Source organism: Euprymna scolopes, chromosome 22 (assembly GCF_053919585.1).
Source record: "Euprymna scolopes isolate OS-2025 chromosome 22, ASM5391958v1, whole genome shotgun sequence".
Lineage (NCBI taxonomy): Eukaryota > Metazoa > Mollusca > Cephalopoda > Sepiida > Sepiolidae > Euprymna > Euprymna scolopes.
In genome coordinates, this window is record NC_136503.1 from 21,716,988 (window position 1) to 21,740,431 (window position 23,444).

At 30.8% G+C, this 23,444-nt stretch overlaps 1 protein-coding gene across 1 annotated transcript in view; it reads left to right on the plus strand.

The window, feature by feature from the left end:
• The window catches only part of LOC145243819 (uncharacterized), a 117,831-nt gene that overhangs the window by 73,285 nt on the left and 21,102 nt on the right, over positions 1 to 23,444 (plus strand). Inside the window, exons 15-19 of the mRNA XM_080106847.1 lie at positions 288 to 390; positions 2,078 to 2,148; positions 5,532 to 5,648; positions 12,448 to 12,550; positions 20,185 to 20,312. Of these exons, the coding sequence (XP_079962973.1) occupies positions 288 to 390; positions 2,078 to 2,148; positions 5,532 to 5,648; positions 12,448 to 12,550; positions 20,185 to 20,312 (522 nt within the window). The remainder of the gene's footprint in view (positions 1 to 287; positions 391 to 2,077; positions 2,149 to 5,531; positions 5,649 to 12,447; positions 12,551 to 20,184; positions 20,313 to 23,444) is intronic.

Genomic DNA, 23,444 nt, shown 5'->3' on the forward strand with positions numbered 1-23,444 from the left:
TACTCACACAAACACACACACATTTATATATATATATATATATATATATATAAATATATATATAAATATAGTATTCAAAAAATAAATTAAGCATTGATTTGTGAACATTAGTAAATAAAAATGACTTTTCTTTTTTAATTTAATCTTTTATTAGATTTTAATAAATTAGTCAGAACATATTGCCATGTTTTAATTCCTTTTTTATATTTGAATGTTTTTATAAAATTCAATTAATTTTGACGTTTTGATGAACATATTTAGAATATTTAACTATTATTGGTTTCTAGGGTTTAACGATGCCAGAGAGATCTCTACGTAAACTTCATGCTACAAGTGAAATCTTAGCAGATTCCTGGAACGATTTGCTTATTAAAAAGAGCAAGCTTGAAGGTATAATTTTATTATCCTTATATTGCGGTAGGTTTGCTTTCTTTTAGCTCAAGCTTTTATTTGTTCCGATACTGCATTTCATCTTTCTACACTTAGTCGACAAGGGAGACAACTTTCTAGACTAAAGCAATTTTTATTAGTGTTCCAATCTAGAGCACTTTTTCATCCTGTGTCTTGGTTTGTTCTCTTTTGGAGATAAGTAAATAGAAACATAGTCGTAGTTTGGAACATAGTATGCTTTGGAGTCAATGAGAGCAAACTAATGTTCCTTTTAAATATGCTTATAAAAGCATATTGTTGTTGTATAGTCAGAGGTGGATTGGCACCAAAACAGTCATATTACATAGTGAAGTAAGAAATATTTTTCTTATAACGGTACCAGATAAACGTATAAATTGTATGTATGTTGTATAGCCAGAGGATATGATATCGATGTATAAACTGAGTCATGTTGTATCAGAGATTTATCACACAGGTATATATTACAGTTCATATTTACATAAAGGTATCATTTTTTATAAGAAGAATAATATATGCTTCATACCTTTTTTTCTTCAAGAGTTATTCTATCTTCACTGCTGAGCTCCATGATGAAACATGAACTGACCAACACCATAACCAATTAAGACCCTTCTTTTGTGAAACCACAGAACAACACTTTATATTTTTTAAGATATATATTTATTTCAGTTGTCTCAAATGGTCTTCACAGAGGCTGCATTTCATCTACGTGCTTATTTTTTACAGCCTCGCTTCCTGGCTGGAAGTATGTCTATTCACTTTCGTGACTAAACTCCAACTCTCAACTCTAAACTTCCCGGCCTCCTAACCTCAGTTCCGGTTCGTCATCAATCAAAAAGCACATGTATCCCTAACGTATGACCTTTCCACGTCTGCCTTCCCAAGGTTATTTTGTTAATTTAACTGAGCTAATTTATGTAAACACCTTCAGCTAAAACCCATTGCTACACTTTATTCTATAAACAATAAATAACTCCCAATATAAACAATTTTAAGAATATCATTGAATAGATAGATAAATAGATAGATAGACAGCTAGATCGATAATATCTAATAAACTTTTTACAATGTTGATTATCTACCAGTGTTTTGATTTCCCCTTTTTCCATATTCAATTATATTAAATATTAACCTGTTTTTATTTTTTTGTTGTTAAAAAAACAATTGTTTTTGACGATTAAAATAATTTTGAATGCTATTGATAATGTTTATCAATTAATTTCTTTATGATCGCTTACGTTTAATTTCATGCTTTGAAACATGACATAAAGTATAAATCTATGACGTCACACCAAAGCTATAATTGTTTTGTTAAGAAAATGTTTTAAGCTTTATTTATAAAAAAAAATGTCCTAAAATATCAATTATATCAAAATTTCTGTTCGGATTCGAATTCGATTTCCGGCCACGATATCTACTTTATTTGTCTGCAATTTATTAATGCAATATTTATTATTCCTAAAATAGTTCAGATCTCTGATATTTAGAAATGAGCCAAATTCTGTTATGTAATTATTGCGTTAACAATTTTGGTTGAGGAGAAAAATGTGACCAACGAACAGACTAAAAAATCTCTATTTATATAAGTTATAAATATGTTTTTAAGTTGAACATTTTATAGTACACTTACGACTTAAAACATATGTGATTCGATGATATTTTATAGATGAAAAAAGACAACTTGTGATTGAAAAAGCCAGAGAGTTATTTCCCGAAGGACTGGACACTGAAACGCAGGTAAGTAGAGAGAAATACTATTTTTTATTATTGGAATCATTTGAAATGAGTAATTTGTATATTTATTTATTTGTTTATTTATTTATTTTTTTAGTTGTTTATTTATTTATTTATTTATTTATTTGTTTATTTATTTATTTATTTATTTATTTGTTTATTTATTTATTTGTTTATTTATTTGTTTATTTGTTTATTTGTTTATTTATTTATTTATTTATTTGTATATTTATTTATTTATCTATTTATTTATTTATTTATTTGTTTATTTATTTATTTATTTATTTGTATATTTATTTATTTATTTGTATATTTATTTGTTTATTTATTTATTTGTTTGTTTATTTATTTATTTATTTGTTTATTTATTTATTTGTTTATTTATTTGTTTATTTATTTATTTGTTTATTTATTTATTTGTTTATTTATTTATTTGTTTATTTATTTATTTATTTGTTTATTTATTTATTTGTTTATTTATTTATTTATTTATTTGTATATTTATTTATTTATTTGAGGACTGTTATCCTCATCTTCTTAATTGTTGTTTCACAACATTTCGGCCAACTATTTCTCTGGCCTTTTTCAGGTGGTTAACTGTCATGGAATAGGGATGCTCTTAACTGTATCCTCAGCAATTATTGCCTTCCATGGTTGTTGTCGTCTCGTTAACCTTGGCCAACAAACCTATAACCGGCTTGGACTAGGATTGATATCGCTATCTTCAGACAATTCGTACCTGGAACTGTTCACGTGGCGCAGTGGATAGAGGCGTTAAATCTCTACGATTCCAGGCGAGCATTGTCTGAAGATTGCAGTTTCAATCTTACCCAAAACTGACTAGAAGGTTTGTTGGCCAAAACATCGTAAGACGACAACAACTATGGAAGGCAGTAATTACTACAGATACAATTTAGAGCATTTCTATCCTGTCGCGGTTAAACACCTGACAGAGGCCAGCGGAATAGTTGATCCAAACGCTTCACGGAGGTGAAGAAAAAAGGGTGCAAATAAATATAGAAAAAATTATTTCTAGCGAAATTCTGGTAAAAATATAGTAAGATTATTTCTAGCGAAATTCTGGTGAAAATATAGTAAGATTATTTCTAGCGAAATTCTGGTAAAAATGTAGTAAGATTATTTCTAGCGAAATTCTGGTAAAAATATAGTAAGATTATTTCTAGCGAAATTCTGGTGAAAATATAGTAAGATTATTTATAGCGAAATTCTGGTAAAAATATAGTAAAATTATTTCTAGCGAAATTCTTGTAAAAATATAGTAAGATTATTTATAGCGAAATTCTGGTAAAAATATAGTAAGATTATTTCTAGCGAAATTCTGGTGAAAATATAGTAAGATTATTTCTAGCGAAATTCTGGTAAAAATGTAGTAAGATTATTTCTAGCGAAATTCTGGTAAAAATGTAGTAAGATTATTTCTAGCGAAATTCTGGTGAAAATATAGTAAGATTATTTATAGTGAAATTCTGGTAAAAATATAGTAAAATTATTTCTAGCGAAATTCTTGTAAAAATATAGTAAGATTATTTCTAGCGAAATTCTGGTAAAAATGTAGTAAGATTATTTCTTATAAAATTCTGGTAAAAATATAGTAAAATTATTTCTAGCGAAATTCTGGTAAAAATGTAGTAAGATTATTTCTTACAGATTCTGGTAAAAATGTAGTAAAATTATTTATAGCGAAATTCTGGTAAAAATGTAGTAAGATTATTTCTTACAAAATTCTCGTAAAAATGTAGTAAGATTATTTCTTACAAAATTCTGGTAAAAATGTAGTAAAATTATTTCTAGCGAAATTCTGGTAAAAATGTAGTCAGATTATTTCTTACAAAATTCTGGTAAAAATATAGTAAGATTATTTCTACATAAATTCTGGTAAAAATGTAGTAAGATTATTTCTACATAAATTCTGGTAAAAATGTAGTAAGATTATTTCTAGCGAAATTCTGGTAAAAATGTAGTGATTATTTCTTACAAAATTCTGGTAAAAATATAGTAAGATTATTTCTACATAAATTCTGGTAAAAATGTAGTAAGATTATTTCTGCATAAATTCTGGTAAAAATGTAGTAAAATTATTTCTAGCGAAATTCTGGTAAAAATGTAGTAAGATTATTTCAACATAAATTCTGGTAAAAATGTAGTAATATTATTTCTTACAAAATTCTGGTAAAAATATAGTAAGATTATTTCTACATAAATTCTGGTAAAAATGTAGTAAGATTATTTCTTACAAAATTCTCGTAAAAATGTAGTAAGATTATTTCTACATAAATTCTGGTAAAAATATAGTAAGATTATTTCTACATAAATTCTGGTAAAAATATAGTAAGATTATTTCTTACAAAATTCTGGTAAAAATGTAGTAAGATTATTTCTTACAAAATTCTGGTAAAAATATAGTAAGATTATTTCTGCATAAATTCTGGTAAAAATGTAGTAAGATTATTTCTTACAAAATTCTGGTAAAAATGTAGTAAGATTATTTCTACATAAATTCTGGAAAAAATGTAGTAAGATTATTTCTTCCAAAATTCTGGTAAAAATGTAGTAAGATTATTTCTACATAAATTCTGATAAAAAGGTAGTAAGATTATTTCTTACAAAATTCTTGTAAAAATGTAGTAAGATTATTTTTACATAAATTCTGGTAAAAATGTAGTAAGATTATTTCTTACAAAATTCTGGTAAAAATTTAGTAAGATTATTTCTTACAAAATTCTGGTAAAAATGTAGTAAGATTATTTCTACATAAATTCTGGTTAAAATGTAGTAAGATTATTTCTACATAAATTCTGGTAAAAATGTAGTAAGATTATTTCTTACAAAATTCTGGTAAAAATGTAGTAAGATTATTTCTTACAAAATTCTGGTAAAAATATAGTAAGATTATTTCTACATAAATTCTGGTAAAAATGTAGTAAGATTATTTCTTACAAAATTCTGGTAAAAATGTAGTAAGATTATTTCTACATAAATTCTGGAAAAAATGTAGTAAGATTATTTCTTACAAAATTCTGGTAAAAATGTAGTAAGATTATTTCTACATAAATTCTGGTAAAAATGTAGTAAGATTATTTCTACATAAATTCTGGTAAAAATGTAGTAAGATTATTTCTACATAAATTCTGGTAAAAATGTAGTAAGATTATTTCTTACAAAATTCTGGTAAAAACGTAGTAAGATTATTTCTACATAAATTCTGGAAAAAATGTAGTAAGATTATTTCTACATAAATTCTGGTAAAAAGCATAATGGAGACAAATTTAATAAATTGATATTCAAATGTAAAAATATTTGGAATTATTTTTTACCTTTTTATTTCTATTTTGCATCAAATTTATTTACTGACACGTCTATTATAGCGACAAGCAGATGTCACTCTTCAAACCGTTGTCATGGAAGCTTGTGGATTTAAAATACCCGAGGAGATCACAGACGAATCCATTTTAAGACACATGACAGATTCAAAGATGGAACAAGTAAGGCGTGCACATTTATATGCAGCGTGTTGATAAGTTATCATTAGGGCTGTGACAACAGCATATTCTTTACATTGTTTTGTATATATCCGTTAATATCTTATATGTTTTCCTCTTGACTGATGTGGTTCTCAGTTGATTGACTGTGTCTTACTGTGTCGGATATATACTTGAGAGCCAAAAGAATAAAAAGAATATTCTGCTGTCACAACCCTAGTTATCATCTTTTAAAAATTTTAATATCATCATCATCATCATCATCATCATCATCATCATCTTGTATGAATGCGACGATTCTATTTTTTGCGTTGACATTTTTCTCGTCAGAATTATTTTTAGAAAGACACAATTTTTCCCAACATCCTAAGTGAAAGTGAATTTTGTGGAACGAATTGGGTTCGAACTCAGGGCACCAAGTTCCGTTAACCACTTGATCACCGTCACCTCCTAATTATGCTAACGATAATAATAAACTTATATACAATGATGAGAATAAATTTAAACGCAGGTTAACTCATTTAACACATAAAAATATTACCTATAATGATTAATACACACACACACACCCACACATAAATACATACATATATATATATATATATATATATATATATATATATATATATATATATATATATATATATATATGTGAGTGTGTGTGTGTGTGTGTGTAATTAGTCAATAAATAACAAAACAAATAATAAAACTCATTTACATAAAACTCATTTACATAAAACTCATTTACATAAAACTCATTTACACCCATATTTCGAATTATAACGGCAAATTTATTAAAAAAAAGGACATTAATTGCAGCATATCTTTTTAAATATCTAAACAGCTTTATGACCTTAAGAAAACCTCACTCTATTCACAACGCTATACACATTTGAAATGCCAACGACTTTTTCATCCAGAAAATATAACAACACATATATTTTCAAATATTGCACTGGTATTTTATTTTCTTTAAGTAAACTATCCCAAAGAAGTCTTGCAATAAAAATGAAACGTTGATGATCATATAAAGTGGTATGTTCCTTTTCATATCTCTAATGAACAATATGTATAAAATATATGTAATTCAACTGAACGTCAGCTAATGTCACGCATTTCAGCAAACAACACACAAATGATTTCATCATATTTTATCATAATTTTCGGACTTTCTATTTACTTAACTCCCCAGAGTTTAAATATAAGGAAAATCGAACTCCCTAAAATGAAACACTCTGGATTGATACAAAAATAACAAAAAATAGCCTTAGCCGTGAAGGATTTCGCAATCACTTGCCGATGACAGAATATATTAATTGCAGCATCAGAATATATACTACATTTTATCTCGGCCAAAAGATCAACAGATACAAGGTCTATTTTTTAAATGTTAATAATATCAAAACTGTATTTACAATAATGATAAAACTTATACAAAATATACAGTGTTTATATAAAAAGCACTTCGTTCAAGCTCCTTGGCTTAACGTTCACAAGAAACATGAGTTGGAATTGATACATCGAGATCATTGCCAAGGCTGCTGCAATGAAGGTGGGCTCTCTATACTGTGCTAGATAGTTACTTACGCCTGAAAGTATCTTGTGCCTCTGCAAAGCCACCATTCGCCTATGTATGAAGTACTGCTATCAAATTTGGGTTGGTGCATCTGCTACTAGTCTCTCGCCCCTGGACAGGGTCCAAAAGAGAATCGCCAGCCTAATAGATCCTGAACTGTCATCTAATCTTCAGCCCCTGTCCCATCGACAAAATGTTGCATCCCCCTGCCTGTTTTACATGTATTTCAATTGTGATTGCTCTGATGAACTACAAGCCCTTGTACTCCTTCGACGAAAATACCCCCGAAAAGCAGTGAAGTCCCACCTCCTACACAGTTGAGATCCCTAGATGTAAGAGAGCCTTCTACTCTAATAGCTTCTTCTCCAGAACTGTAGGACTTGGGAATTCCCTTCCAGTTTCCTGCTTCCCCAACTGTACAGACATGCAGAAGTTCAAAGTTAATGTGAACGGACATCTTGTTGCTAAACTCCCTACATAGTGCCCCTGCAACTTACGTCCCTAGTAAAAATTTTTTTAGCCAAATGTCCCTTTAATTAAGCACCGTTGAGCCTGTTAAGTACTAAAGTAGGTGACCATTTTGGAATACCAGGTGCTGTATGCGCTCTCCGAACTTCTAATTGCCACTATAATAAAGCAGTGCTGATGCAAGAGACGAGAGATTAGGAATTATGCAACCCTTACTTCACAGTGCATCGCGTGTCATCCATTATCCTTTCAAGGTGATAAGCCAGTCCTTGTAATTCTGACGGACGAACAACAGCTCTTACTGAGCAGACCATTGCTCAAATAATTGCATCACATTTTCAAGAATTTCCAGAGTAATTCTTAAACATTCGTCTTTACCAAACGACTTTAATTGATTAATTATTTGTGATTGTTTAACTTCATTTTTTTTTTAAAGAAACTCCACAAGAAAAATAATCAAAATTATTTACTTTTCTCTAATAATATGCTGATATGCTCTTGTGTTGTACACATTAACATGGTGGTAAAGCTAAAATTAGATGGCTTAAATCTAAAACAAGATGGTGGTAAATCTAAAACAAGGTGGTGGTAAATCTAAAACAAGATGGAGGTAAATCTGATACATGATGGTGGTAAATCTGATACAAGATGGTGGTAAATCTAAAACATGATGGTGGTAAATCTGAAACAAGATTGTGGTAAATCTAAAACAAGATGGAGGTAAATCTGATACAAGATGGTGGTAAATCTAAAACATGATGGTGGTAAATCTGAAAAAAGATTGTGGTAAATCTAAAACAAGATAGAGGTAAATCTGATACAAGATGGTGGTAAATCTAAAACAAGATGGTGGTAAATCTAAAACAAGATGGAGGTAAATCTAAAACAAGATTGTGGTAAATCTAAAACAAGATGGAGATAAAGCTAAAACAAGATGGTGGTAAATCTAAAACAAGATGGTGGTAAATCTAAAACAAGATGGAGGTAAAGCTAAAACAAGATGGTGGTAAATCTAAAACATGATGGTGGAAAATCTGAAACAAGATTGTGGTAAATCTAAAACAAGATGGAGGTAAATCTGATACAAGATGGTGGTAAATCTAAAACATGATGGTGGTAAATCTGAAACAAGATTGTGGTAAATCTAAAACAAGATAGAGGTAAATCTGATACAAGATGGTGGTAAATCTAAAACAAGATGGTGGTAAATCTAAAACAAGATGGAGGTAAATCTAAAACAAGATTGTGGTAAATCTAAAACAAGATGGAGATAAAGCTAAAACAAGATGGTGGTAAATCTAAAACAAGATGGAGGTAAAGCTAAAACAAGATGGAGGTAAATCTAAAACATGACGGTGGTAAATCTGAAACAAGATTGTGGTAAATCTAAAACAAGATAGAGGTAAATCTGATACAAGATGGTGGTAAATCTAAAACAAGATGGTGGTAAATCTGAAACAAGATGGAGGTAAATCTAAAACAAGATTGTGGTAAATCTAAAACAAGATGGAGATAAAGCTAAAACAAGATGGTGGTAAATCTAAAACAAGATGGTGGTAAATCTAAAACAAGATGGAGGTAAATCTAAAACAAGATGGTGGTAAATCTAAAACAAGATGGTGGTAAATCTAAAACATGATGGTGGTAAATCTGAAACAAGATTGTGGTAAATCTAAAACAAGATGGAGGTAAATCTAAAAAAAGATGGAGGTAAATCTAAAACTAGATGGAGGTAAATCTGATACAAGATGGTGGTAAATCTAAAACAAGATGGTGGTAAATCTAAAACAAGATGGTGGTAAATCTAAAACAAGATGGAGGTAAATCTAAAACAAGATGGTGGTAAATCTGAAACAAGATTGTGGTAAATCTAAAACAAGATGGTGGTAAATCTAAAAAAAGATGGAGGTAAATCTAAAACATGATGGTGGTAAATCTAAAACAAGATGGAGGTAAATCTAAAGCAAGATGGTGGTAAATCTAAAACAAGATGGGGGTAAATCTAAAACAAGATGGTTGTAAATCTAAAACAAGATGGGTGGTAAATCTGAAACAAGATTGTGGTAAATCTAAAACAAGATTGTGGTAAATCTAAAACAAGATGGTGGTAAATCTGAAATAAGATTGTGGTAAATCTGAAACAAGATGGTTGTAAATCTAAAACAAGATGGAGGTAAATCTAAAACAAGATGGTGGTAAATCTAAAACAAGATGGAGGTGAATCTAAAACATGATGGTGGTAAATCTAAAACAAGATGGAGGTAAATCTAAAACAAGATGGTAGTAAATCTGAAACAAGATGGTGGTAAATCTAAAACAAGATGGAGATAAAGCTAAAACAAGATGGTGGTAAATCTAAAACAAGATGGAGGTAAAGCTAAAACAAGATGGAGGTAAATCTAAAACATGATGGTGGTAAATCTGAAACAAGATTGTGGTAAATCTAAAACAAGATAGAGGTAAATCTGATACAAGATGGTGGTAAATCTAAAACAAGATGGTGGTAAATCTGAAACAAGATGGAGGTAAATCTAAAACAAGATTGTGGTAAATCTAAAACAAGATGGAGATAAAGCTAAAACAAGATGGTGGTAAATCTAAAACAAGATGGTGGTAAATCTAAAACAAGATGGAGGTAAATCTAAAACAAGATGGTGGTAAATCTAAAACAAGATGGTGGTAAATCTAAAACATGATGGTGGTAAATCTGAAACAAGATTGTGGTAAATCTAAAACAAGATGGAGGTAAATCTAAAAAAAGATGGAGGTAAATCTAAAACTAGATGGAGGTAAATCTGATACAAGATGGTGGTAAATCTAAAACAAGATGGTGGTAAATCTAAAACAAGATGGTGGTAAATCTAAAACAAGATGGAGGTAAATCTAAAACAAGATGGTGGTAAATCTGAAACAAGATTGTGGTAAATCTAAAACAAGATGGTGGTAAATCTAAAAAAAGATGGAGGTAAATCTAAAACATGATGGTGGTAAATCTAAAACAAGATGGAGGTAAATCTAAAGCAAGATGGTGGTAAATCTAAAACAAGATGGTGGTAAATCTAAAACAAGATGGTTGTAAATCTAAAACAAGATGGGTGGTAAATCTGAAACAAGATTGTGGTAAATCTAAAACAAGATGGAGGTAAATCTAAAACAAGATGGTGGTAAATCTGAAATAAGATTGTGGTAAATCTGAAACAAGATGGTGGTAAATCTAAAACAAGATGGAGGTAAATCTAAAACAAGATGGTGGTAAATCTAAAACAAGATGGAGGTGAATCTAAAACATGATGGTGGTAAATCTAAAACAAGATGGAGGTAAATCTAAAACAAGATGGTAGTAAATCTGAAACAAGATGGTGGTAAATCTAAAACAAGATGGAGGTAAATCTAAAACAAGATGGAGGTAAATCTAAAACATGATGGTGGTAAATCTAAAACAAGATGGTGGTAAATCTAAAACAAGATGGTGGTAAATCTAAAACATGATGGTGGTAAATCTGAAACAAGATTGTGGTAAATCTAAAACAAGATGGAGGTAAATCTAAAACAAGATGGAGTTAAATCTAAAACAAGATTGTGGTAAATCTGAAACAAGATTGTGGTAAATCTAAAACAAGATGGAGGTAAATCTGATACAAGATGGTGGTAAATCTAAAACATGATGGTGGTAAATCTAAAACAAGATGGTGGTAAATCTAAAACAAGATGGAGGTAAATCTAAAACAAGATGGTGGTAAATCTAAAACAAGATGGTTGTAAATCTAAAACATGATGGTGGTAAATCTGAAACAAGATTGTGGTAAATCTAAAACAAGATGGAGGTAAAGCTATAACAAGATGGTGGTAAATCTGAAACAAGATGGTGGTAAATCTGATACAAGATGGAGGTCAATCTCAAACAAGATGGTGATAAATCTAAAACAAGATGGAGGTAAATCTGAAACAAGATGGTGGTAAATCTGAAACAAGATTGTGGTAAATCTAAAACAAGATGGAGGTAAATCTAAAACAAGATTGTGGTAAATCTAAAACAAGATGGAGGTAAATCTGAAACAAGATTCTGATAAATCTAATACAATATGGAGGTAAATCTGAAACAAGATGGTGGTAAATCTGAAACAAGATGGTGGTAAATCTAAAACAAGATGGTGGTAAATCTAAAACAAGATGGAGGTAAATCTAAAACAAGATGGAGGTAAATCTAAAACAAGATGGAGGTAAATCTGAAACAAGATTCTGATAAATCTAATACAATATGGTGGTAAATCTAAAACAAGATTGTGGTAAATCTAAAACAAGATGGAGGAAAATGTAAAACAAGATGGTGGTAAATCTAAAACAAGATGGTGGTAAATCTGAAACAAGATGGTTGTAAATCTAAAACAAGATGGTGGTAAATCTGAAACAAGATGGTGGCAAATCTAAAACAAGATGCAGGTAAATGTAAAACAAGATGGAGATAAATTTAAAATAAGATGACGGTAAATCTGATATAAGATGGCAGTAAATTTAAAATGAGATTGCGGTAAATCTGATACAAGATGGCGGTAAATACAAGATAGCAATAAATCTAATACAATATGGTGGTAAATCTAATGCAATATGGCGGTAAATCTAAAACAAGATGGTGTAGCAAGAGATGGCGAAATAAAAATGACACGTTGAGTAAAGTATTTTTAACAAATATATTTTTTTTAGATTTGTATATATAAATATATATCTGCTGTTAACATGCCTTATATATTTTTTTTTCAGATTAAAGAAGACTTAGGTGAAATTCTGAATTCAGTTGATACTAAAATCGAAATTCTACAGGATAAAATGCAATTAACTAGTAAAGACATGCAAGTGCTTGAAGGTAAATATATTTTATCCTCTATGTTATTTTAATAAGTTGTTAATTATTTGGTTCATGTTCTAAATGTCAACACTGTATGAATCTAATATTTTATTTTTTTACTACTGCAACATGGCTGTTACATTTTAACACGGACTCAATATTGTGTATGGAAGTCTCGCAAAAGAACAAAGGAAAGAAATTCAACGCAAGTTTTTTCAGTTGAAAGAAAAGGCATTTATTACCGGTCGTTTCCACACCAATCCGCCTAACACGTATTTTCCAAGCTAGTAAAAATATAGTTGCATACCTGCTTTCCATTTCAGGACCAATTAACAGTTTCCTAGTCTGCAGCTATAAGCAGTTGTTATGTCTTTAATTCGTTCTGCTGTATACAGTCGCCCGAAAATATTTTCTGTCGTGCCACCACGTGGATAAAATAATACTTTTTCGGATTTCTTCTTCGGTATCTTTCAGACTCATTATGGACATTGAAATCTTAATTCTGAATTATTCTGCATGCGAGTATACTGGATATTAACTTTCGTTTCATTCTATCCTGGAGTACACCTAATCCCTGATGAATTATCTCCCAAGAATTTGATTTGATTTACATTTTAACTACTTTATTCGTATTTTATAATTAATTTTTTCTCTTCTTTCTTTTGTCCACATAATATTACGCCGTACTTACCTTACTACAGTAAAACAAGGAATTCGCCCGACGAGTACTTACTGCTACTACTTATTGGTTCTACTTATCGAGTAAGCAAAGATTTACTACAAAGATCTTAATCTTTGAATATATGTAAAGCTTTTGGTGACAGTTAGGAGTTTAAATGCAAAATGAAATGTTGCTGGTCCGAATCCATAAGGGGTTATATTTTGCCCTTTGGAGTGAAATGAAACTCTCAAGTTTCCTCGTATATCATTTCCGGTTGTCCGTGACGTGTATAAACCATTATAAAGATATTAATATCATTGGGGACCAAGGTTATTTATCGTCTTTTGACAAAATCACCCGGACGCTGATTTTAGTTTATAATAAAATTTTATTAATGTAAATAAATTTGACCGTTCAGGATAAGGATGGTTAAAAAAATTTACCGGTAACTGCTGCGCTTGAGAGAGAGAGAGAGAGAGAGAGAGAGAGAGAGAGAGAGTGGGGGGTAGACGGACTGATAGTTAGGCAGATAGATAGCTTGTGTTTTATTTCATCTGGCTATATTGTGTGCTTCCCTTTCTTCGGGAACGGCACATTTTACTCGCATGCTCTACTTGAAGTGTCGCCAGGAAAAAGAATAACTTCCTGCTTCCAAAAGTTACGGGATTTCGCAAACGTCTGTTGACTAAAGATTAAATTCTGACTCTGTCCATCAATCACCCTTCTACTTGGTAGAACGTGCATTACACATGAGAAAAGCATGACTTTTTTTTATTGCTTCTGTTAATTGTACAAATATTACACTTCCTGTTCTTCTATTAATTCTTGTTCAAAAATAAAATAGTTTTGTTATTAAAATGATAAAGTAAAATAGTAAACGTTTCTAAATTTTTGAGATGATGATTGGTTATTCGTATTATTTGGATTCACTGGACTACTGTTCTCATCTTGAGTGTGATTTTCACAACGTTTCGGTCGATGTAACCTCCGACCTTCTTCAGGTGTATCTTGTCGAACTCGTGAATGTTTCTGTCGAACTTGAGAATTTGGACGGAATTTCGAACGGAACCCTTTATTTACTTCACGGGGGTAGCGTGTTCTTGTTCCGTCAGCAATGACTGGATAGAGATCCTAAGTAATTCACAATTTTTTCGGTCGCTCACACTGAGGATTGAACCCTCAACCTTTAGGAGAATATCACTTTTACAATTGATTTTTCCAAGTACTCTAATCACTGCGCCACAGTCCGCTCGAAATTCCGTCCAAATTCCCGAGTTCGACAGAAACATCCCCGAGTTCGACAAGACCTGAAGAAGGTCAGAGGTTACATCGACCGAAACGTTGTGAAAATCACGCTCAAGATGAGAACAGTAGTTCAGTGAATCCAAATAAAATAGTTGGGTAATCCACCATAGCTGAGTGCGACGTGTAGGCTCCTTTTTCATTGGCTACTACACTGATTTAGTAACGGGATATTAAGTACTATTTTGAAGACTTTGGTATCACACAATTCACGATAGACCCCTGGTATCTCGCCTATATAGCTAGCACTATTTCGATAATGCTAATTGATATTATAATGCTAATTGATTATAAAGGTTGACATATCATGGATAAAAATAACCCAACACTATATCATATTGTACTAGCATGAGTGTCCGGCGTTCCCCGGGTTTTTGAAGGTGTATGCTGAGCAAAAAAAAGAAACCCCAAAAAACAACGGTTAATTTTTATAACTTTGACCCCTATTATTACCCCTTGACATTTATTGTTTGGGGCTCAAATCAATTTATTAAGTTAGATCCATGTTCAAGAAACCTATATCTAAAATTTCAAGTGTTTAGACCCGAAATTGTCAGAGGAGTTTGGTAGAGTTCTCAAAGGTCAAATCGTTGAACTTTGACCCCCTTAACAGCCAAATTTCTGGGCGAAAACCGATCACATAGATTTTCCCAAATCTCAGTACTCTGTATATCAAATTTCGAGTCTGTAGACTAAAAATTGACAGAGTTATTGCATAGGGAAATGTACACAGACAGACACGCAAACAGACACACAGACATGTTTACTTTTATAGATATATAGATATATAAAAACTTCGCAATGTGTAAGCTTTATTATAGAATATTTATGTTTATGCTTTTATTTAATATCCATTTTCAGTTTTCATTCTACTTACATATCGGATAAACAAAGTCTTCAGAATAATGAAATATTTTATGCATGTTTAAATAATGAAATGAAGCCGTATGCAAATGACCAAGTCGTGGCGCGAACGTGACGTCACAGCCGATTCGAGGAAGAGGAAGAAAGACGGAAATAAAAATAGCAAGTGGCGAAGGGAGAGATCTAAAGCTCGTGTCCACACGGGTTGTTGAATAAAGAAATCTGTACGGAAACAAAACGTGTATCAGCACACCTTGTTAATAAAGTATATTTTCATCCACACCAAAAGGGTTTTACAAAATTTCAAAGTGGCACAGCATTTTCTCAAAAAGGTTCACGCACAAATTTTTTTTATCAGAACTTTATTGTAGTTTTTTTTTGTTGAATTCTTGAAAAAAAATTTGGAATTTAAAAAAAAATTAAGTTGTAGAAATTTTAAAATTTTATTTTCTTATATATATTTTTTAAATATATAGTTTTAGTATCTATTGCTTTTTTTGGGGGGGTGCTCTTCTCTCTTTTATCTCTATCATATTAAGCCCTTATAATATGTTTTCTCATGTCTAATCTGTATGTTTTGAAAGTCGGTGTTGTCTTTTTACCTTTACATTGTTATAATGCCGGATTTTCTCCTCTTCTAGCGAGAAGCATTTAGCTTTGAAATGCCAGGACCTAAAGAGGTTTCTCCCTTATTTTTCTTTCTATAACCCTTATTTACTTAATGATGTAATAAAGTTCTATATAACTTTACTCTTTATCTTCTTAACTTATTCTATTGTTTGCTCCTCTTAATCAGGTAGAGCTTTTTCATCCAGATAGGTTTGCCTTACCATTGGAAAGTTATTTTTAATCTTAATTTTATATATATATATTAGTGAAATTGTCTGTGTGTCTGTGTGTGTGTGCATTTTCCTACCAAACTACTCTGTCAATTTTCAGTCTGCAGACACGAGATTTAACATAATGGGTATTGATATTTGGAAAAATCTTTTAAATCTGTTTTCGGCCAGAAATTTGGCTGTCAAGGGGTGAGAGTTCAACGATTTGACTATTAAAAACTCTACCAAAATCCTCCGTTAATTTTGAGTCTAAACACTTGTAATTTTAGATGTAGGTTACTTTGACATGGATCAAACGTTTTAATTTGACTTGAAACCAAATCAATAAATTTTAAGGGGTCAAAATGGTGGTTAAAGTGTTAAGAAAAAATTTGACCTCTGCGGTCTCTATCAAAACTCAGCCAATTTTTGGTCTAAATGTTTGAAATTTTACATAAAGTGTATTCAGACATAGAGCAAGCTTTTTAATTGGGTTTTGGCCGAAAATTTGGCTGCCAAGAGGTCTAAATTGTTAGAGTTGATCTTTGCAGACTCTACTAAACTTCTCCGCCAATTTTGGGTCTAAACACTTGAAATTTTAGATGTACGTTACCTGGACATGAGTCAAACTTTTTAATATATATATATATATATATATACATATGCACATAAAGTTATGAACAGTACATGGGGCCAGAGCAAAGTCGGGCTGAACTGCTAGTATAAAATCTCGATATTAAAAATTTATTCAATTTAAAAAAAAATGTATATACCTATAAGGAAGGTATACAAAATGTTAATTATTCGACAAGGAGTACAAATAAACAAGAAAAACTTTATTCCATGGAGTTTCAGAGAATACAATTCTTCCCATCAGAGGGAAGCGGTTTGCAAAATAAGCAATAAATTTTGCAGGTTAATTCATTAAAGGAAACAAACAAACAATATGAAATTAATTATACTTGCATCAAACAATGTTTTAACAGTTAGTGACAGTATATATATATATATATATATATATATATATATATATATATATATATATATATATATATATATATATATAACTACTTCATTTATTCACATAAATTTAATATACGAAAGTATAGATTTATGCGTAAACTTTAAGTATTTACTTCAAAAGTGCTCAACGCGTAGCTTAATCGACATATATATATATATATATATATATATATATATATATATATATATACTTCGTTTAGTCACATAAATTAATATACGAAAGTATAAATTTATGCGTAAACTTTAATTATTTACTTCAACAGTGCTCAATACGTATGTAGAGCTAGGTAGTACGTTATAAAATATATATGGCGATTAAGCTACACAGACTATTCCGCGTTTCATCCACGCTAGGGTCCCTCAGGCTTATGCGAGAATTTTGTGGTTGTCTCATATTTTTATATCGCACCTTCTATTGAGTTTTTAGTTAGCCAATCAACTTTCTAGTTTCTACGTCACCCTTCCTAATCAGCCAATGAGCAGGCACTTACAGGACAAAGACCCAGTTGACCTCCAGTTGACCCGTTCCTTTGTGTGTGCTGTTTTAGCGAGGCGTATAGATATCTAGTGAACTGGCCTATTTTAAATCTAGGTTAATTTTTTTATATATGCTTATATATATATATATATATATATATATATATATATATATATATGTGTGTGTGTGTGTGTGTGCGTGCGTGTGTGTGTACGTGTGTATATGTGTATATATATGTGTGTATATATGTGTGTGTATATATATGTGTGCATATGTGTGTATATGTGTGTGTGTGTGATAGTTTGTGTATGTGTATGTTTATTTATTTTTTGTTATTGTTAGTTTTTAAATAAATTTTGTATCTTTATCCTAGAGTAAATTTTATCCTGTGAACACAGATGTTCGCTATTTCTCTCCTACAGTTTAATAGATGTTGGACTTCTTTAAAGTAAAGGATAGCAAATTTTCATGAAGGCATAATTTACATGGATCGTCTAGGTCTGTATATGTGCTTGCTTGTCTTACTATTTTCCATTCGACAACCGGTGAACGTCCGTTTTCCTTGAGATCCCAGTATTTGTTTGCTAGGGTTATTTTCATTCGGTGTTTTTATTATTGGATGTATTTTTGTGGTCATAATATCGAGTTTTAAAATCTAAGGAAGTCGTATCTACGTAATATTTCTTGTTATTCGGGTTTTCTTTCGCAAATATTGTGGCCTAGTAAACTATACTTTTGGTTAGACATTTATTTTGGAGTAGGCAAAGTGTGCGGTATCTACAGTTGCATTTATCTTGTTTGTTATTGGTATTTTTATTTTGATTTCTAGTATGGTTGTCTTTGTCTGGAGTTGGTTTATTATTATTATTATTATTATTATTATTATTATTATTATTATTATTATTATTATTATTATTATCATTATTATTATTTCTACTAGTAACATGTGTCCTTTGTGTTAGTTTTATTTTTGTCTTGGTGTCTACTTATTTATTTTTTATTTTGTTGTTTTCATTGCTTTTATTTAATATTTTGTTATTATGTGCTTTAATTATCATCTCTAAATTTTCGCAGCAGCTGTAGGATAGCTTTAGGTTATTTTTATTGAAAATCTTGTGTAAGGGATTGGTGGCGGGGAAATGCTTTTCGATAAGATCTAGAAATTTCTTGCCAAGTTTTGTTTTTAACATTTAGTTGTATGGCGCCGTATACCAGATTATATTTCTTTTTCTTCTATTTTTAATTTTATTATAGTTATTGGTGTTTTGTTGCTTATATTTGATATCAATATTTTTGTATCCACTACGTTTAAGGCTGTTTCATAGATATTGGTTGACCTGTTAAATACATTTTCCTCGCTTGAGTTATTGCTGAGTCTACTTACGATCGAGTTAGGAATTTTATAAATGATGGTGGGTGATTGGACTTAGGGTTTACGTATATTGGATTAGTGTTATCTTTTAAGTAGGGTTCATATGAGTCTTTTTATCTAAATTTAACGTGACGTCGAGGAAGTTTGTTATTTTTATGTTAGCTAGTACGTCTACTTTTAGGCCTAATTTTTTCATTTCCTTGTGTATGATTTTCTTAAAATTATCTCCCTTGACTTTGCTGGAGTTATATTTGATATTAATATTTTTGTATCCACTATTTTTAGGGCTGTTTTATAGATATTGGTTGAGCTGTTAAATACATTTTCATCGCTTGAGTTATTGCTAAGTCTACTTACGATCGAGTTAGGAATCTGTTTTTTAATTGATGGTGGGTGATTGGACTTAGGGTTTACGTATATTGGATTAGCGTTATCTTTTAACTTTTTAAAGTTATTATAGCTAGTCCATCATCTCTATATAGATTGATATCCGTAGTATCAAATATGCTTGTGAGGGTATATAGAATGAATAATCCCACAAGATCTGATGCCTCTGCAGACCCCCTGGCACCCATCGCTAAATCAAACGAATTTGTCATTTTAGTTTTTATCCATTGGTTATTGTTATTTACTAGAACTGATTTTCTACATTTTTAATGATGTTGATTTTATAACTTGCTATATATATATATATATATATATATATATATATATATATATATATATATATATATATATATATATATATATATATATATATATATATATATATGCTTGTGTGTGGAGGGGTGCATATTGCAAAATTTGCCTTTATTTTTTCTTTCTATGTTTATTTATTGATATTTTTATTTTTCCTTATTTTTATACCTCTTTCATTGCTTCCATTTCTTACTTTTTCTTTCTTTCCATCCCCTCTTTCAATCTTTTATTTCCTCCTTATATTCTTTGTCTTTCCACATTGATTCTCTCGTTTAACTCCTTCTACGTTTTTCTTTTTTAATTTATTCTTTGTCTTATTTTCAATCTCATTCATTTCTTCCTCTTCCTCAATTGTTTCTATCTATCTCTCTTTCGTTTCTTATTCCTTGATTATCATTTTTGCATTGATTTTATTTATTTTTATTGCCATTTTAGGTGTGACTGAGAACCTACAAAATTATTGCTATGAATATTGCGCGTTTGGTCCACCGGATACGCGGCCTATCTCATCAAGATTTAGAAGACAACAAAGTTTTATTTATAATAAACTTCGACCTGAAAAGGTAAACACAAATTTTGAAATCATTTATTAGCTGTATTTATATCATTTATGTTGTCGAAAATCGTGTTCAAGTTCAAAATCGACTTCAAAAACGAGTCGACGGTGCCCTTTTCTCTTCCTTGCAATCTCTTTCCCACTGAAGAGGGCGTTGCGAGTCTGGCTCTGCTCTATCATTATTTTAATGGCAAGTGCTCGTTTGAGCTCCAATCAATACCCTCCTTTGTCAAATTTTCACAGAAAACGCCTAACTACAACCACTATGAACAATTTCTTCTATTCTCTACCTGTGCCTAAATCAAAACGCAGATTCAACGAACACAGCTTCTTTCCTGGAACTGCCCGTTTGTGGAACACTGTGTCATTAGCCTACAGTATGGTAGCCTTCAAGTGTAATGTAAACAAGTTCTTGTTGAACCGCCCCCTTAAATAATCAAGCTGTACCTAACTTACACATTTAACAATACCACACTACCACCTTACATTCATTGACCCTTATCCTCGAGTGGCCTTGATAAGTGGTGACTCCCTTGTAAAAAAATGCTAAAAGCATTAAATAGCTAAAAGATCTATTTGGCATCTTCGCAAAAATAGTTTACCCTGGATTAAAAAACCGAACTTTAATTGTCATATAAATTATTAAAGCAATTTTAACTAACATTATTGTAGTTAATATAAAACTGTTAATATGATTTTGGCAAATCGATTTTCGTAGTTACGTAAATTATGGTATTTAACGCGTACGTTGAAATTTGCATTAAGTTATTGGTTTACTGTTGTTGTTTTTTTTTTTTAATTAAAAAATGGCACTTGTGCAGAATCTGAACCAGACGTAACTAAACGGCTGTTCGGCTTTGCTCAGAATATGATGTCAACCGCCAGCTTTCGCCAAGCGTCGCCGATTATGAAAGCGTAAAAACGCTACTCAAGGAAATATGGAAGAAAACATTTAAATATAATAAAATTACCAGAACAAAATATAATGAAAATAAAAAAGAACAACGACTACAATTTTAGTTTTATTCTTTTAAGTGCTTTTAAGTGAAAAAAAAAAACAAAACACAAAAAAACAAGTAAGTTGCATCTTTTTCAACCATTCTTTTTTTTTCAACCAAGTAAGTTGCATTATTTCAACCATTTTTTATCAAACAAAATTGGACAAAAATATAACACATTTTTCTGTGGTTCTTCAGATTTTCTTAAACAAAAGTTAAGAAAATAACACTTTCGTATGTGTTTTTCATGTATTTTTTTCATTTTGTCTTACTTTTTGTTACTAATATAAAGTAAACTATTTTGTTTTTTTTTCTTTTCATAGACAAAATTTTTCCTGTAGGAAAATATCTTGGGCAATCGTTTTTTAAAATTAAATTAAATTAAGACAGTCGAGATATCACTTTAGGATTTCGTCCTGGTACGCTATTTAATTTATTGATTTTTTCCCAATATTTTCCCCAAAGATCGTCTGCTCCTTTGGCTGATTGGCGTCTTACGTCAGATTACAGTCAAACCCAAGCGCATGACGCTATATTCCAAGCAAAGCCGAGCGGACGGTTCGTTACGTCTGGTTCAAATTCTGGACAAGTACATAAAAATAGTTTAAATTAAAATACATTGGGTATGGTTAATGCCATAACCCATTTTAAACGAAAAAATTGTAAAAAACAAACAAAAAACAACAACATAGGAAACAACATATTTAAGGAAAAAAAGCGAAATAACATGATCGTAAAAGAACCCAGGCAATGCTGGGTAGGTAAACATTATTGATGATTTAAGTGAGAACGAAACTAAACAAAACTGAACGGAATGGAAATAAATAAAAGGTACGTTCAAGCTGGAATTGCAGAAGAAAGAAAATGTTAAATGAAACGCGATCACTTTCTCGCTCTTTGTGCGTCTCTTTGCGACTTTTTCCTGTTTTAAACAGTGTTACAATTCTAGGATCATTAGATTGAAATTAACAGCCAATGGAGACAAAGAGTAGAAAATTGACACACAGAGAAAGAGTCTAAACATTTGCACACAGAGAAAGAGTACAAAAATTGACGCAGAGAAAGAAAGTGAGAAAAACTGATCTATTACTGTCTCTTTCTCTTCCGATTTCCAAATAAGGCAATAAAATAATTTTATTTTCAATTTTCTAACCATTTTGTTTAAGCTTAGGATGAGGCATATTATTGGATAGTAGACATTTACCCACTATCTCATATATTCCAACCGAGAGATCTTTTAAAAGTTCTTACCGTCCCTTTAATTGCAATTGTTTGAATCACTCTTGCGCGTGGTTAGCCGGTTATATTCACTAGGCAGTTTTTGAAATTCTTTTCCATGAGTCTAGTTACTCTTATAATTACTGGAATGACAGAGACTCCATTTTCTTTTCATCGTATACATAGGACTTTAGTATTTCGTTATGTTTTTTCCTCTCAACTCTGTTTAACCCATTGTTGCATAGGGGTGTTTTTAGAAGTACCAGATACGGCACCAAATATTCGTGTATATTATATACTGGGTGTTATTATTATGACGTATATTCTGTATGTTATTGTTCATATTTGTGAGAGTCTTAGGGTGATAGAGACAGTCTTAGAAGTGTTCATGCGTTGAGTGTTAATATGTCTTAAGATGTTCATGTTGTAAGAGATAGTATATTAGAGACATAAACAGGTATATATAAAGAGAGAGACAGTTCTGTATGAACGGGAGTGTTTCTATAAATATTGATACATATATTTCTTACCTATTTTTGAGACCATGATTTTCACAAAGTTCTTATAATATAAATGGACAATACCTTTTGTGTTGAATCACAACACGAAGACGCAGATACACAAAGATGATGACGTCCTTTATTTCATGACCGGTCCATGATTTCGCTTGGGGAATTCAACGTTTCTTTACATGGCTATTTCTTCTCTAACCTTTCGCTTCCAAGGTTTGACGTCAGCAGCCGTTTCTGACCTCTCTTTCTATCTCGACTCTTTCTCCCCGACTCTTCTCCTCTCCTCCTCGACTGCATCTATAAACTCTACCTATATTGAGAACTCGTCACGTCGTCGCATGGTTAAACATGTGCTCATAAAGCACGTTGGATGACATGCGTCACGTTGCAAAACTTGATATGACCCCGAGT